At 37.7% G+C, this 15,900-nt stretch overlaps 1 protein-coding gene across 4 annotated transcripts in view; it reads left to right on the top strand.

Moving 5' to 3' along the window:
• Nucleotides 1–15,900, top strand: part of Prkg1 (protein kinase cGMP-dependent 1) — a 1,181,731-nt gene that overhangs the window by 444,156 nt on the left and 721,675 nt on the right. For 2 of the 4 annotated variants that reach the window (XM_042262603.2, XM_042262599.2), the window contains exon 3: nt 11,228–11,341. In XM_042262603.2, the coding sequence (XP_042118537.1) occupies nt 11,228–11,341 (114 nt within the window). Of the gene's footprint in view, nt 1–6,437; nt 6,603–11,227; nt 11,342–15,900 lie in introns of those variants that run through there. The other 2 variants (XM_042262606.2, XM_042262612.2) reach the window with 2 other exon arrangements.

Below are 15,900 nucleotides of genomic sequence, written 5' to 3'. Positions count from 1 at the left end.
CTCAAACTATCATCTTAGGAGCAGGAGAGATGGATCAGCAGTTAAGAGCACTTGCTGCCCCTTCAGATGACCTGGGTTCAATTTCCAGTACCCAATGCCTCTGTCAGCACCAGTACACACATGGTATATGTACAAACAAACATGTATGCACATAAGTAAAAACCAAAATAAACCTTGAAAATTATCCTGACCTTATTCTGCCTGCAGTGGTATGAAAGATAAACAATGTATTTTTTTTTATATGTAGCAGCTTTCCTACCTAGGTCCCTCAGCCCCAGTCCAGCAACCTATGACCAACTGGTTTTGAGAAAAGAAGGACAAAGTCTGTCCTTTTTTTTTTTTTTATAGATATTCAGAGTGTTTTGAAATGTGTGGTTCTGCTTGGTTTTACTCTGCTCCCTTAAAAATGTATAACTGTTGATACAATCTGTTATGTATTCTGGGGAATCCTAGTCTTGTGTCAAGGGGAAAAATACATATAGCACTTCAAGTACAGCTATTGTAGGTTGTCAAATATAAACTCTCATAGTAGAAAATGCATGTTAGCACTGTGAGAGTTATAGTACAGTAATGGCACATAGGTGCTTTCAGTAAACGGAGAGAGAAGTTGGCACTGCCAGGGGTTTTTCTTCTTCTGAGCTGTGCAAATAATATGATTTAAATACAGTCTTCAAGCTTGCATATAAGAATGAATGCAGCGGGGCTTACTGACTAATACTGCAGGGATTAACCTGTAAGGAGTTTCTACCCCTCAACTCTTCAGAACCACATGCTTAGATCCTCACCTGGGGTGTATGTTTACATAAAGTTTTTGACATACCCAAACTTTGGCATGATTTTCATGCATTCATCCTGTGGAGGTGTGATTATTACCTCTGTTGTACTGAAGCAGAACTCTAGAGCTGAAATATTCAATGTGTCCAAGAATAAGGAATGTTGGGATATCAGTTTAGAGCTTCAGACTTTCAAAACTCCCTCTTTTTTTTTTTTTTCCTGCATGGGAGCCAATATAAAACTAAGCAAAGTGTAGGATGGATTTAGGAAAAGAAGAAATAATTCGAGCGAAGAAACATCACTTGAAACACAGCTTTAAAATTGAGAGAGAAAATTAGATTAGGTACCCAGTAGACATTGTGTGAGAAGGCAAATACCTTCTCCTAAGATGGCTGAAAATTCCCAGATCCTCATCATTGCATAATTTATGTGACAGCTCCATCTAATGCTCTGCAACTCCTGTTGTCCCAAGTTTCTCTCACTTCTTGACCCTTCTGCTGTTGACCTATCTGGAGCAATAGACCTTCCTTCTGGCTTTCATCTTTCCTCAGAAGTTTCCTGTTATTATGAAGCCGGCTCCTGAGAGTTGAAGAAAGGAGCAGTCTATTTACTAAGAGCTGGAGAAGGGAGCAGTCTGTTTCTTCTGGAAACAACAACTTGATTGTTCATCAGTCATGCCTTTTATTAAAAAGTCTTCCAGCTTATACAATGCGGCTTTCCTGCTAGCCTTGGACTCTAGTTTTTTACATGTCATCTTGTTCTCTTCACTGTCTCTGCTCACTCCTAAAGTTTATGAGCCATAAGTATGGCTCCTGGATCTTCCTCCTTAGAACTGCTTCAAAGTATGTTTGTTTTTGCTTCATTTCTTTTTTACTTAAAAATAAGACATGTTCTCTTTAAAAAGCAGTGTTAAGCTATTTTTTTTAACCTTAGAGAATGTATCGTCTAGTTCAGCTCTTATTAACCGACAAGGTAAAATACTACTGTGCGAACTCTCTAGTGAGGTGATTCTGGCATCACGGGTTAAATAACTTGTTATCCCACAGCCAGGCAATGGTGCCAGGACGAAATTCTCAAGTATTCGGTAAACAAATGATGCCACTCTAATTTTAGTAATAATAGTTTTATGAATCTGCCTTGGAAATTTCTGGGATTATTTCCTTTTCAGTTTTTCAGGCGATATGTGATGGGAAGAATTATTGAGCAAAGTAGCATTGTAGCTTCGTTCAATGTTGTCAGTTTGATTACTCATAAGTTGCATAAGGACTTGTCTTAGTGTATCCTTTGACTTGTAATTTGTATTTGGTGAAGGTTAAAATGACAATCGGTGAAAGTCAAACCTTTCTCCATAAATGCAGAGGACTTTTTTTTCATTCATGGGTGTACTTTAATTTGGGCTTTCTCAACACCACCACAACTCACAACCACCATTGACATTTTAGGCTGAATAATTCTTCAATGGGATGTTGTCCTGTGCATTATAGGAGTCTCAAAAGCAAGGCATCTCACCCTAGGACAGGAGAAGGGGCTTGGTCCTGCCTCAACTTAGTATGCCATACTTTGTTGACTTGCCAAGGGAGGCCTTACCCTCTTGGAGGAGTGGATGTGGGGGTAGAATGGGAGGGTGAAGGGGATTAGGAGAGGGAGAGGGAGCTGGGATGGGTATGTAAAATCAAAAAAACTTTTTAAAAAATAAATTTAAAAACGTTGTTAGAACACAGAAAAAAAAAAGCATCTTTGGTATCCGTGCAGGGTATCACCCAAGTTATGACAACTGAAAATGTTTCCAGTCTTGGATGTACGTTCCTTGGGAGGTAAAAGTGCTTCCCCATTGGGAACATTGTATTGTATCATAAATTCTCCTAAGGTTAATTAAAATGTAAAATGAATAAATATCATATGACTGTCTCAAAATCTGACAGTGGCAGTTTCCTTGCCATTTTTCTGTCTATAAAGAACTGAAGAATTAGCTGTTTATTGTTTCCCCCTTTTCTATGTTTGCATAATGTGTATGTGTGTGTGTGTGTGTGTGTGTGTGTGTGTGTGTGTGTGTGTGTGTGTGTGTATGCAGATTCATGTGCCTGTGTGTGCATTTGTGAAAGCCATAGGTCCACACTGATTGTCTTCCTTTATCTCTCTTCACCTCATTTTTTGAGACAAGGTCCTCAATGAACTAGAACTTACCAGTGAGACTAGACTGGCTAGTCAATAAGGCCCCATGATCCTCCTGTCTCTAAATCCCAGTGCTGGGATGAAAGGCATGTGCCACCAAGCTTGGCTTTTGCACTTTACTTCCTAATCCATCTCCCCAGGCCTCTTTTCAGTGTTGAAGTGATTGAAGGTGAGCATGGATTAGAGAAACAATAGGACAAGGCTATATCATCCATTGCTGGAATTTGGTTTAATAAACTGACTGAATTGAGAAATGTTACCTGTTCAACTCTCATTTATTTCAGGAATGAATATTCTATTTTCCCTTGTTTTCCTTTGTGTGCACATCTTCCCTCTGGCCTGTCTTTAGCTTTCCTCATGACCAGAAGTTAAAAATCACAAACATTTATGCTGAATTCTCTGTGTACTTTGCTAGGATTCCAAAGCATAGTGTGTAGAAAAACCGTAATATTGATCCTGGGGAAGAACATTCTAGACTCTGCCTATGATCAGGTACATGACTGACCCATGCCTAATCGGTCCAGACGCTTTCTTTTCTTTAAATGTCTCCGTGGACAGAAATGCTGCAACATCAGGCGCTCATTTCAGACCTTCAATCTGATCGCTCAGATGGCTCTCTGTAGCCAACTGTTGAAACAGCTCAAATGTCAGTCAGTTTCCTCATAGATGATTTGGGGGGCGGGCATGTTTGTATGCCAGATGACTTTGGAATTGGAAGCAAAACAAATAGAATAGAAGTTAGGTTCAGATACCTCGATGTGCATCTTCCCTGACTGTACTTTAACTACTTTTAGCTCTGTACTGCTTATTTATGTTTCTGATTCTGAAATCAAGGATTGTTGTGGTTATTTTATTTTGTATGCAACATATTTTAAAATATTTTATAACTTAGTTCAATAAAAAAAATATGTCAAATATATTTATTGTAGTCAAGACTGGGTAGGAGCTCAGATTTGCCTAATTGAAGAAGAAGCAAAAGTTGTCCTGTGTGAACCTTAGTATCTACCACCTTCTCACCCTTAAGTGCTCTTCTGTTTCACTGGATAATGAGCACTGTTTGTGTTCCCTTTAAAGAACATGACTCTGGTTTTGGAGGGACAGCCTAGTGATTAAGACCACATGATGCTTCTGAATGGGACCCCTGCTTGGTTCCAAGTACACACATAGCAGCTTACAACTGTCATTCACTCTAGTTCCAAGGAATCTGCTACTGCTTCCAAGCACACACATGGTTCTCACACTTGTAGGCAAAACACTCATACACATAAAATAAAAACAAATCTTAAAGGTATATTGCTATGATATATTAAAAAGACCTTTGAATGAGAGGCTTTGTCATAATAATACTATATGAACTCCAATAGTTATAGAAACCATGAATACAAAAATAGCTCAAGAAAACTTTGGTGTGTATATTTGTCTAATGAGACACTGATTAGCAAGATAGAATCAACTAGTGATTAAAAACAAACTTTGAAAGAAATGTATAATACTGAAACAAGGCAGTTTCACATAGATGTTTATTCGGTGGCCATTTTTTTTTAATCATCAAGTTTAATTCATTGAAGGGAGAACACATTATTTAAGGAGCAAGAGTTAAGATCCAGGGACACCACATCCATCGGGATGGGAAAGCAATCTTGAACTGATACGAGATAGGTCTTGATACCCTCCCATTCTTTCACTCACATCTTAGAGGAAAAGCGCTCCTTTTTAACTTGTTGCATATTAAGGAAGATGTGAATGACAAGTACAGAGAGAAGTGAGATCTCTATGTCTCTGTTCTGTTCCTGGGAAGTGGATGGCTTCTCCCTCTACTTAGCCCTACCACTGCCTTGTCACTTTCTACATCCTTCCCCAAGTGACAGCACCTCTGATCTAAAATGATCCTGCAAGTCAGGTCTGATACAATCTTTAACTGGTTGAGAAAGAAGACCCAGAGATGAACTCCTGTCCCAGAAGAATGTGTATTTGTGCTGATGGTAACACAGCTCAACCACCAGAATGCTGAAAGGTCTGCTGAATCTAGGAACTATAGAAATCCTTATCAGAGAACAAATACCATAAAGCTACAGCCTTTGACTTTCAAAATCATAAGCACATACTCAAAATATTTGGGAAGGAAGGAGATGGGAGGTGTTGTCTAAATGGAAACTTTGACATAATACCTGTTTCCTTTTAATGGCCAAATAAGCTGTCCTTGGTTTGCCCACCAAGATTGCTATAACTGAGCACAGTATTCACAATCAGGTTGTTAACAGACATTCTTTTCCTACCTGCCAGTAATAAATCGCTAAGCTAATTCTACTTATCATGAGAATCCTTATGGCTCAAAATCCTACATTAGGAAAAACCCCAGGATAAACAAAACCAGAGGATTTGGCGTCTGTTTTATAAATTCAGTTTCTTCCTTTATTTATTGAAACTCCTGATTCTTATGAAACATAGACAAAAATATAGATGCTTCCTAAGAGCTCTCCGAACACTCTGAACCTCCCCAGGGTCATGCACATAGAAGGGTGCCAAAAGCAGAAGGCAAATTGATTGCAGCTCTAAGTGTCAGGCTTAGGATATGTGACTCAGCCCATTTCAGATCACAAATAGGCATATGGCACCTGAAGTGGAATCAAAAATGTATTCAACATACTGTGATACAGCTGTCAATTATTCACGGCAGTGGCAGGAGTAAGAAAAACACAAAATGAAGCCATAAATAACACTGGACATCTTTCCACTCACCAGTTTCAACCTCTTCTTTAAAAAAAAAATTATTTAATTAATTTTTTAAGTTTTTTTTTTTCATTTTATGTACGAATCCTAGTTCCCCCTCCCTCCCGTTCTCCTGCCGCTGCCCCCCACCTTCCCCAGTCCCATCACCATCCACTCCTCCACACAGGGGGAGGGGCTGGGTCCTGCCTCAACTTAGTATGCCAGACTTTGTTGACTCCTCAACCTCTTCTTTTGGGCAAATCACATTAGCAATTTAGAAAACTCCAAGTGACTTTTATGTTTCTTTGTGTATCATCTGATGACCAGAGGACAGAGTGCAAATAACACCAATAGAGTTTCACATTATAAAACAAAAACAAAATAAAGTAAGAGGAGCAATATAGAGTGCTAAGAGGAACTAGATTTTGGGTTTACTGGTTCCCAAATAAATTCTGATAGTCTGTAGGAACTTCTTGGATTGGTCAAAGGGAAGGAACACTTTGAATAGTCTATAACTTTACTAAGATAGTCTGAAAATTACTTTTATGCTCTTCTGAAAAGTCTAGTTTGAAATCTAAAATATTTGAGAGTCTAATTGAAGTATTAAAATAGTTATGAATAAATGATTAATTTCATCTTTGTTTTAAAAGAAATAGAAATATATTCATTACAGTGGTTCTGATGGAAATTCACCAAGATGAATCACCGAATTTATTTAAAAAATCATAATAATATAGAACTTCCAGAGCAGACCATTCTATGTTTAAAAATCACAATAATATAGAACTTCCAGGGCAGACCATTCTACATTTGGTAAAAGCGCCTTACTCTTACCTCCACACCAGAATCACCACTCAAAAGTTTCTCTACTGTCAGCTTAACCGACTCTCAGAGGAGGCCACTGGGTAGAACAGAAAAAGAAATAATCCATGCATGAGTAAGTCGAGGTCAGCAGTTCTCAAGCTGCGGGTTGAGATCCCTTTGGGAATCAAATGGTTCTTTCATGGGGGTCTCTTAAGACCATGTGCATATTGCATACTTACATTATGATTCATAATAATTGCAAAATTACAGTTATAAAGTAGCAATAAATAATAATATTTGTGTCTGGGGTGGTCACCACAACATGAAGAACTGTATTATAAAGGGTCACAGCATCAGGAAGGTTGAGAAACACTCACTGGTCTAGGGAGTGGTCTTATGACTCCTTATTACTTTAAAACAAGCTGATTACATAGGAGTAGGAACTCCTGGGCATATACACTTTGTTTTTGTTTTTTTGTTTTTTTTTTTTTTTTTTAGCAAGTAGGGGTTCAGATCTGCAAAGGAAGAATGTGTTCAGATAGGAAAATATCTCAAATTGATAACTGAAAGACACTTAGTGTTTATAAGTAAATATATAGTCCATTCTTGAAAATCATTTATAAATTCACAGTTGCTTCTGGTTTTGCTTAAGGTTGATATGAAACCTAATAAGTAAACTTAACCAATTCCTCACCAATAACTCATTTTTCCTGAGTTATTGGAAACTAAGATACCTCTCCTTCATGCCATATATGTCTCTGTCATATAAGTCCCTGATCTGTCCCTCTTCTCTGTTATTTATTCTCATTCTCACAACAGGTATGAAGGAAAATAAGTGACCAAATTATGATTCAGGGTAATAGGTGATAAGCATTTTCCATTTCTGGTTTAATTGTGTCTGTTCATTAAACTATAACACTAACAACCAGAAAACCAGTGCTTTAGACTGGGTGGGACATGGTGATCACACCTGTAATTCCAGCACTGTGAAGATGGAAGAAGAAAGACCTAAAGTTCAAGATCATCCTCTGCTACACAGAAGTTCAAGGTTATCTAGAGCTTTATGAGACCTTGTCACAAATACGAATGGCAATACTAAAGAAACAAGTAAAAACAAATGGATTTTTCCTAAGTGTCATATATCATATGACATCAGATCTCTTATACTTCCTTGATAATTGTGGCCATACTGACTGCCGACTATTTAAATTACCTGGAAAAGATATATCCAAAATATTATTTATCAAAGATAATACTGAATAGTTTATTTTAACTATTCTAATTAATAAGGAAAATGAATGTCTATTGCCAGTGCCAGTTATTAATATATAAATGAATAATTATTACAGTATAATTTATACCTATTTTTTCACAAAAGTTCAGTTAGATATAAGAAAATTAGGAAAATAAGGCAGGGTGTGGTGGAGCACACCTTTAATCTTTGTACTCAGGAGGCAGAAGTAGGCAGATCTCTGTGAGTTCAAAGCAAGTCTGGTCTACACAATGAGACTGTCTAATACAGGATTAGGAAAATAATTTGGAACTAGAAGTGGATTAGTGCATAAATTTCAAACCCTAGAGCCTCACAGTGTTCAGAGGAGGAGCTTTCTGGAGGTTATAAAAATGGAAGGTATAATCACTTGTAAGAGTAGTTGTTTATACATTTATATCGATATATGAATATGGTTTGTCTAGAAAGGAAGGATGTCTGCGGGACCAAGTGTGATGCTCATGGTAGTAGTTACATACTTTCAACGTCCTATACGAGGAATCATCTAGATTCATAAGTTAGGTCTGATGCCCAAAGTCCAAGGATTTACTTGAAGAAATCTCCTGTTTGAAACAACAGTCCTAATGTTGATGGCTGTCTTTTATTGGGCAGGTATTGCTAGAGATAGTCTGTCAGTGTTTGGATGGGTTCTTCTTAGAAGTCCCTTTACATTAAAACTTTTAAATGCCAACCTCAAAGACAGATAAGCATACTCACATAGTCATTCATTTTTCCTCTAAGCATTGGATGTTTTGTTTTACTTATATTTATAGTTTTAATTATATTTATAATTAACACTGTAAGCTGTAGATTGACAGTTTTACAATGCATCAGGAAATTATTACTTCAAAACCTTGAGAGCCCTTAAGTCTATTGTCTCTAAAGCAACATAGCTATAAAATGTTGCCTGAACAATAGTGAATGTAGAAAAGTATTCTTCTGTTCTCCCAGGTGAATCACTGGTTTTCTTGGATTTCTCTTTTCTTCTTTGGGTCTGATAATGATTTGAGCTCAAATGTTTTCTCCTCACCACCATTACACCTCATTGAAGGAATCTGAAAAACAAACTCTTTGATTAAAACAGACACCTGTTTTACTACATAGGCTTAAGTTCTGAACTAGCTGATTACAATATTGGAATATATCGTAAATAATTCTTATTTTCATTTAAATGATAAACAAACATAAGAAGGAATATTACATCAGCAATAAGAGCAGACATGTATTAGACATTTATTGCAGGGTTAAGTATTTTAATTGCCTTATCTCATTTAAACTTAAAAATCATCTAAATGAGATAGATACTCTGGCTATATTGATTTTACTAAGGAAGAAAGTAGACCACCAAAAAGTTAAGCAACTTTACCAAACAACACAGTGCTGGTCACTAACAGATAAGAAAACTCAGTTTCTAGTCTGACTTCAGACAGTGTGTTAATTTCTTGACTACCATGCCATAATCTGCTTTGTCTCACTCTTGAGTGTCACATGAAATTTCTAGGGGAGCAGATTTATCACTAAAAGAAAATGAGGATATAGTGTATTTATGAATAGATAAATTCCCTAGGCTGGTTTTTGACATAGCTTGACAGAGGGTATCCCCTCTCTATGGTCTGTAAGTAAGCCTGAGAAAGCTGTAGCGTTTGATCCGTGTTGTGAGCACAGGCAGTTCCAAACCTTTGGAATCATTAGATTTTCTCATTCACAGCTTTCTTATACAGAGTAACGCACGTCTGGTATGATGAGTAGATTCTGTATTTTGTCCTAATAATTCTCGAATCCCCTTTCCACAGATACTGTTTAGATACGAAGGCTTAGAGGTAATATACTCTACAGACTAGATGGTGCCTCACAGATGTGTAGATGAAACATCTTTAATGCTTGAGACTTATATCTCAACAAGTGCATGAAAGCAAACCAGATTTTTTAAAGCCAATATATAGACTAAATTCAATTGATTTAAAAACAGGAATGAATTTATTCTCAACACTTAAAAAAGAAGCAGCTATTACAGGAAACAGGCACATAAAGGGTCAGCTCTGATGCTGGTACATGGGGCCTGAAGTTAGGACAACAGGGGGAACTATCAGTCACGGCTTAGTCATTTACAAAGCGAGAGGTTTTCTGTTCTACCGCACATAGATGGTGGATAAGAAATTGGAAAAATAGCAAAAGTGGAAGATTATCTAAAATAGAGTGTGCTGCTTTTTATTTCTCCCCTGGTTGTGTTGGGCATTGTAAATTTTAGGCTACACAGCTATGACTTTTTAAAATTAGTATTTCCCCCATGAGTAGCACTTGCCTTCCTTATTTGTGAGCAGCAATCTGTACCCAGAGTATACTGTTTCCTTAGCTTTTTCCTTCTTTAGCATTTTATTCTCCCAGCCCAGTGTGGAGCATAAACAGTCCTCATGCTTTATGGTAGCTTTTTTTTCTCACTAATAGTCAACTTCACAGGCTGGGGAGCATAGAAATGGTTTACCTTAGTTGATAAGATGTTTCCAAATAAAATGATACCAAAAGTTTCAATTAAATAATGCCCAAGGGTCAGAGTAATTTCTCTTTTTATAATAACTGACTTGCTCAAAATGAGAATTTCCAATTCTGATGCACACTGTAGAAAATGTGCCTTCTTACTCGAATTTCCTTTTGGATGTAAAAATAATGTTAAAATTGGAATTACCCTGGTTTGCTAAAATTACATATGGAATAGTTTCATATGCTCATGTTTTTGTCCCCATCTTTTCCTAGCCTTTACATTGAGTCTCATTTCCAATCTGTCAGTGAAGAACCTTAAGAGATGAGATTCTTAACACACATTTTTAATTGCATTTCTTATATCATCCTTTGGGGGAAACTGTAGCATGACTCTTAAAGAGTCTTGTTAATAAAATCAAACCTGAGGCCAGTTATTGGGGTGAACACTGGATGGTCAGAAAGACAGAACAAGCCACAGCTAACCTCACCTGGCCAACTTCTCAGCTGATCTTGTTTCCTCAGACTGGAAGCCTCTGTGTCCTCATCCCAATGGCTCTCAGCTGAACTGTGCTGCTCAAAACCTAAAAGCTTAACCAGCCAAATGCTTCTAGTTTCTGGTCCTTGTGCCTTACATATCTTTCTGTTTTCTACCATCACTCCCTGGGATTAAAGACTGGCTTTCTGGAATTAAAGCCGTGAGTCACCATGTTTGGCTGTATCCTTGAACAGATGGATTTCTGCCTCTGGAATGCTAGGATTAAAGGCGTGTGCTACCACTGCCTATCCTAAGTATCTAGTGGCTTTTCTGTTCTCTGACCCCAGTTAAGTTTATTAGGGTACACAATATTTTGGGGAACACAATACCACCACAGGAAACCTTGGTTTAAACTGGTTCACTGATGCATTTTTTTTAAAAAAAAAAAAAAAACCTCTATGTTTTTCATGTTATAATGAAGATGCAACAAATAAAATAGCATGGGAGAAAATTAAGATAACACATGTCTTCCCTTCTTCTTTCAGATGGGAAAGTGGAAGTTACAAAAGAAGGTGTGAAGCTCTGCACCATGGGTCCAGGAAAAGTATTTGGGGAGCTGGCTATTCTTTACAACTGTACCCGAACAGCGACCGTCAAGAGTAAGGCTAATTTCCCTTTTTTTTTTCCTTCTTCACATCTTCAGTGTCTCTTTTCTCTCTGCCTGTGCAGTCCTGATTCAATGCTGATTGGTTGAATGTGTGTCATCTGTTAGTCTATATTCCATTTTTGCCCTGCAATAGAGTTGGCATGTGTTTACTGATGACAAGCTAATGGTTGACAATACAGTTTATTTCTGGCATGGGATAATTATTGTTCTCATTCAAATTCTTATGGTAGAACTTTTTTAAATGGTATGACTTTTTAGTTAAAATTTTCAAGGAGAAAGGCCTTTCCTTTTTCCTACCATTAGAGCCTGGGGATGATATTCTAGGACATTTTCAAGCCTGTTTTAGATTGCATGAGCCATATGAATCCCACGTGTTGATTCTGTGATTCAGAAAAAGTGAGGCAAGAAGTGTCCTTTGTCTCAGGCAAACCTCCCTGAATTAAATACATCCTGGGTTCTATGACTGCATCTGAGTATATTTTCGTCTTCAGCTGCTCATCAAGTTGTCTATTATAGCAGTTGTTCTTTTCTCTGATTGAGCTTATTTTAAATCGGGCAATAAAGCAGCTTGTTTTCCTGATTTTACACGTATGTGTAGATGTGATTTCTCTGGAAATGTTGGGTGTTCAGTAGGAGCAGCTGCAGCAGTTAGAGGGAAATTTGTATTTTTCAAGAAAGCATCTTCCTGTGTAAAGATACAAGGATGGTATAACAAATAGAGCTGAATTCAAAGCCAACAGTGGAAGTCCAGTGTGTCTTTAGGCAAGTATGCATGGTTCAAGTCAGCTACGTTATCCCATAGTTGATTTCAATGAGAAATTATGATGAGTAGGTTTTGTATAAAAATCAAACTCAGCAAATTGACAATTTATTAATACTAGTTAATATTATTTGGATGCCACTGAGTAGTTTGTGTATTCCCCCCCCCCAAGTACAATCTCTGATTGTCAATATGCCATGAAGGCACTGTTTGTAAGGTGCTCATGAATGTATGGCAACTTTAAGTCCCAGATTCAACTGACCATGGGTTACAGTGAGTGACCTTCCTCCCAAAGTACCAAGACAACAGCATTTGCATTTGCTCATTCAGAATGGGTCCTTCTTAGCACCTCATTCTTAATCTTAGAGAGGAGATCCTTCAACTGGTAAGTATTGCCATGCTTTTCTTTCAAGCTAACACATAAGAGATGTGTTAATGTTAACTCCCTAATAAAGAGCAGCTAGAGTGCCATTAAGCAAAACAGATTTTACTATTATGTGTTGTTTTTGTAAGGAACATATTTTTAAGGTAAACAAAGGGCCAGAAGAGCACATTTTTGTTAATATATGTTTTTTTAAAATTGTGAATAATTCTTGCTGTTTTAAATTTTTTGAACATTTCAGCCTTGTATAATATTGCTCATTGAATCTAACTGGAACTACAAATTTCCAAAGGTTAACATATGGTAATCACACTATACTTAATCATATAAAATATTGAATTAGAATATTGGAAGAAATATTTCAAAGGATTAGTTTGTTTAAATGGATTTTACAGCTAATTATTTTTATGAGATGATTACTTTGCTTCATAAAGATCAGTGGTCATATCCAGTGCTCATCTTCACTAACTGTTTTATACTCATGTATGACAAATTTAGATAGGCACTATGCATCTGAATTAGTAAGAACAATCTGAATGCTGGATGCAAAGTATAATCCTAACTGTTTCCAAGTCAAGATATTCCATGCCAAGGGGAATGAGTGATGGTGTCATTTTTCTTGAACATAAACTGAACCTCACAAGGGTGTGCCTATATGCATGTGTGTGTATTTCACCTCATGGTGCCTACTTAAGGCATGGAAGTTGCATAGAGACATGAGGCTTGAGCTTATGGGATGATACAGTATCTCTGTATTTGTAGTTATAAAGGCTATAAGTATGGAATATTGCTTATGAAGAACTAGTTCTTTTAACTGTTGCATAAGAGCCATAGGGTACAAATAATGGTTGTTTATTGCTCAGAACTATTTGTCATATCTCATTTCCTATCCAAGAAGATTGTTCACATGACTGTGGGCCTTAAGTGCCATTTTTCTTTATGATGAAACTATATGCACAAACTGAACACTTTATAATTCTTAGTAGCATCCACTATGGATATTATTTGTAAACAGTGACTACAGTTTATATCACCAAGACTATTACTCTTTACATGTGAGATTTCAAAATATCTTTAAACATATTTACCTTCATAGGTCTAATACTGTCTCAGGATTTAGTATTGTTTGATAGCCCACTTCTTAACCATCATCTTGCCAGTGAAGACTATTGAGTGTAGTTACATTTGAGTTCAAGACTAAAATACTGTTCTGTTCATTTCAAAATCAGTGCATCCACTTGTGTATAACAGTATGCATCTGAGGAGAAAATCCTTCCTATATAATTAGCATATCCATTCATGCCTTTTCCTTTCTTAGTTTTCAGGCCTTGGTCTGTCTTCTATAATTAAAAATGTTGGTGGTTTCTCTTTCTTCCTCCTTAGGCTGACTGAAAATTGTCTATGCTTTTAATGCATTTATAATCTCAGAGTAGTGACTCAATTCTAGGAGGCTTGCAAAGGACCTTCAATGAACATGAGTTAATCTTTCAGGAGGGCACTTTTTAAAATTTTATCAGAACATGAGTAAATTCTGTCAACCTCCCCTCTTAGTGAAGGTGATCATAGACCTTTTCATGTCTGAAATATTTTTAACTTCTTAGTAAAGCTCTAGATTGACATGGAATGATATAAAAGATCTTTGTTTGTGATGATTTAACTGAAAGAAACATTGTGGTAACTTGAAGCAATCTCTTTTTTATTATTGATTCTTTGTGAATTTCACATCATGCATTCTGATCCCACTTATCTCTGTGTCCCCTCGCATACCCACTCTGCTTTTGCAACACAAAACCAAATTTAAAAGAAAAAGCAAACCAAACAAACAGAGAAAGAGACAGAGACAAAATGACAGAGAGACAGATAGAAAAAGAATAATCTTGATGGATGCTATAGTGTGGCTAGTTGAGACACACAGTTTACCTTTTAGTCAATTTGTCTTTGTTTGCAAGAGTCATTGGTCTCCTTCAAGGTCTCTGGCTTCTGCTGTACCACTACCACTGATAATGAGCTCTCACTGGGTTCCTCTTGGATATCCTGTTGTTGTCCTGTGTCATGGAGATCCTGCTGTTTTGAAAATGTAAATTCCTCCCCTTTACCTGCTCCAACAGCTGATAGATTCAGTGGATGTTGAAGTGGCCAACTCATAGCCCTGGTTCTGGGCCTAGGTGATAGCTGGGATAATCAGGCCACTAGCTTTCACTCATTGTCACTGCCCAGGCTAGCTCATTCAATGCAGCCTGCAGCAAGAAGCAGGGCCAGTTCTCTTGCTCTCGGGTCCTCAGATCAATGTCATCCACATTCACACCACCATGACCAGCTCTACTGTTTTGCCCATGCAAAGTGCAGGGTTCTCTCCCCCAATCGCTGTAGGAGGCCTACAAGGTGGGGAGGTCAGCTCTCCTGCTCTCCTGCTCTCCTGCTCTCCTGCCCTCAGAGCTGGCTCACCTGCACACCTGACAACAGGGTCAGCTCTAGTATACTGCCCAGATGTGGTGCAGGGCCTGCTCTCCTGTGTGCTGCAGCTGGTAAGGGGCAGGGCTACTTTTCTCACTCTCAGAATGCCAGGGCCAGCTCTCTCACCTCTTTTTGTGTTTTGTTTTAATCTTGGAAAAATAATCAACTGCCATTCTTCTAAAAGTACATAAATGTATAGCACTAGTTGTTATGACGACCCTGGGAGGTCTGATATTACTAGGAAGAAATAGTTTTAGTACTCAAAACCATACTGATGTAGGAAAAACATCCTGGCATGTTACAGAAGGTCTTTATTCATGGTCTACTCCTGTCTTACAAGGCAGCTCCATTGATTTACCCTCAAGGGATGAAGACATAAAAATGCATAAAATTATCATTATGTTGGAAACAAAAATCTAACAACTTTAAGAGTCTGGAGGTATCTTTGTTAGCTATGATATGAAATTGGCCACTTGGAGGCTATACCTATCCAGTTATAAGCACTACAGATGCCAAGGGATAAGAAAAGAATCAGCTGTTACAGTTGGTTTCTGCAACATATCGAATAATCAGTGTCTCTCCTATTGTCTGTGCTTTTCAGATTTGTTGCAGTGTTTGGTCTTGTCTAGAGAAAGGTGTTTTACTATGCAGTTTTCACAGTCCACCACAGGCAGGGGCCTCACCTTGGCTCAATACCCCTTGCCTTGTCATTTCCCACAACTGCGTATCATCATATCCTCCTAAAGTGTTTCTCCTGGCTTTACATTTACTGCCATCACCCTGGAGTGTTAGCAATTTACACATATGTTGCCCGGTCTCTTCCCTGGTTTGTATGCTCAAGGTTCGTCAACATACCAAAATGAAAAAGGTACAGTTTCTGGGCTTCTGAAAACAGAGAGGAAGACATGTTTGATTCACACGAAGAGCAGAGTCCTGTGATGGGTACCTGTGGGTG

Source organism: Peromyscus maniculatus, chromosome 1 (genome assembly GCF_049852395.1).
Source record: "Peromyscus maniculatus bairdii isolate BWxNUB_F1_BW_parent chromosome 1, HU_Pman_BW_mat_3.1, whole genome shotgun sequence".
Classification (NCBI taxonomy): domain Eukaryota; kingdom Metazoa; phylum Chordata; class Mammalia; order Rodentia; family Cricetidae; genus Peromyscus; species Peromyscus maniculatus.
This window is presented reverse-complemented; position numbering and strand designations above follow the sequence as displayed.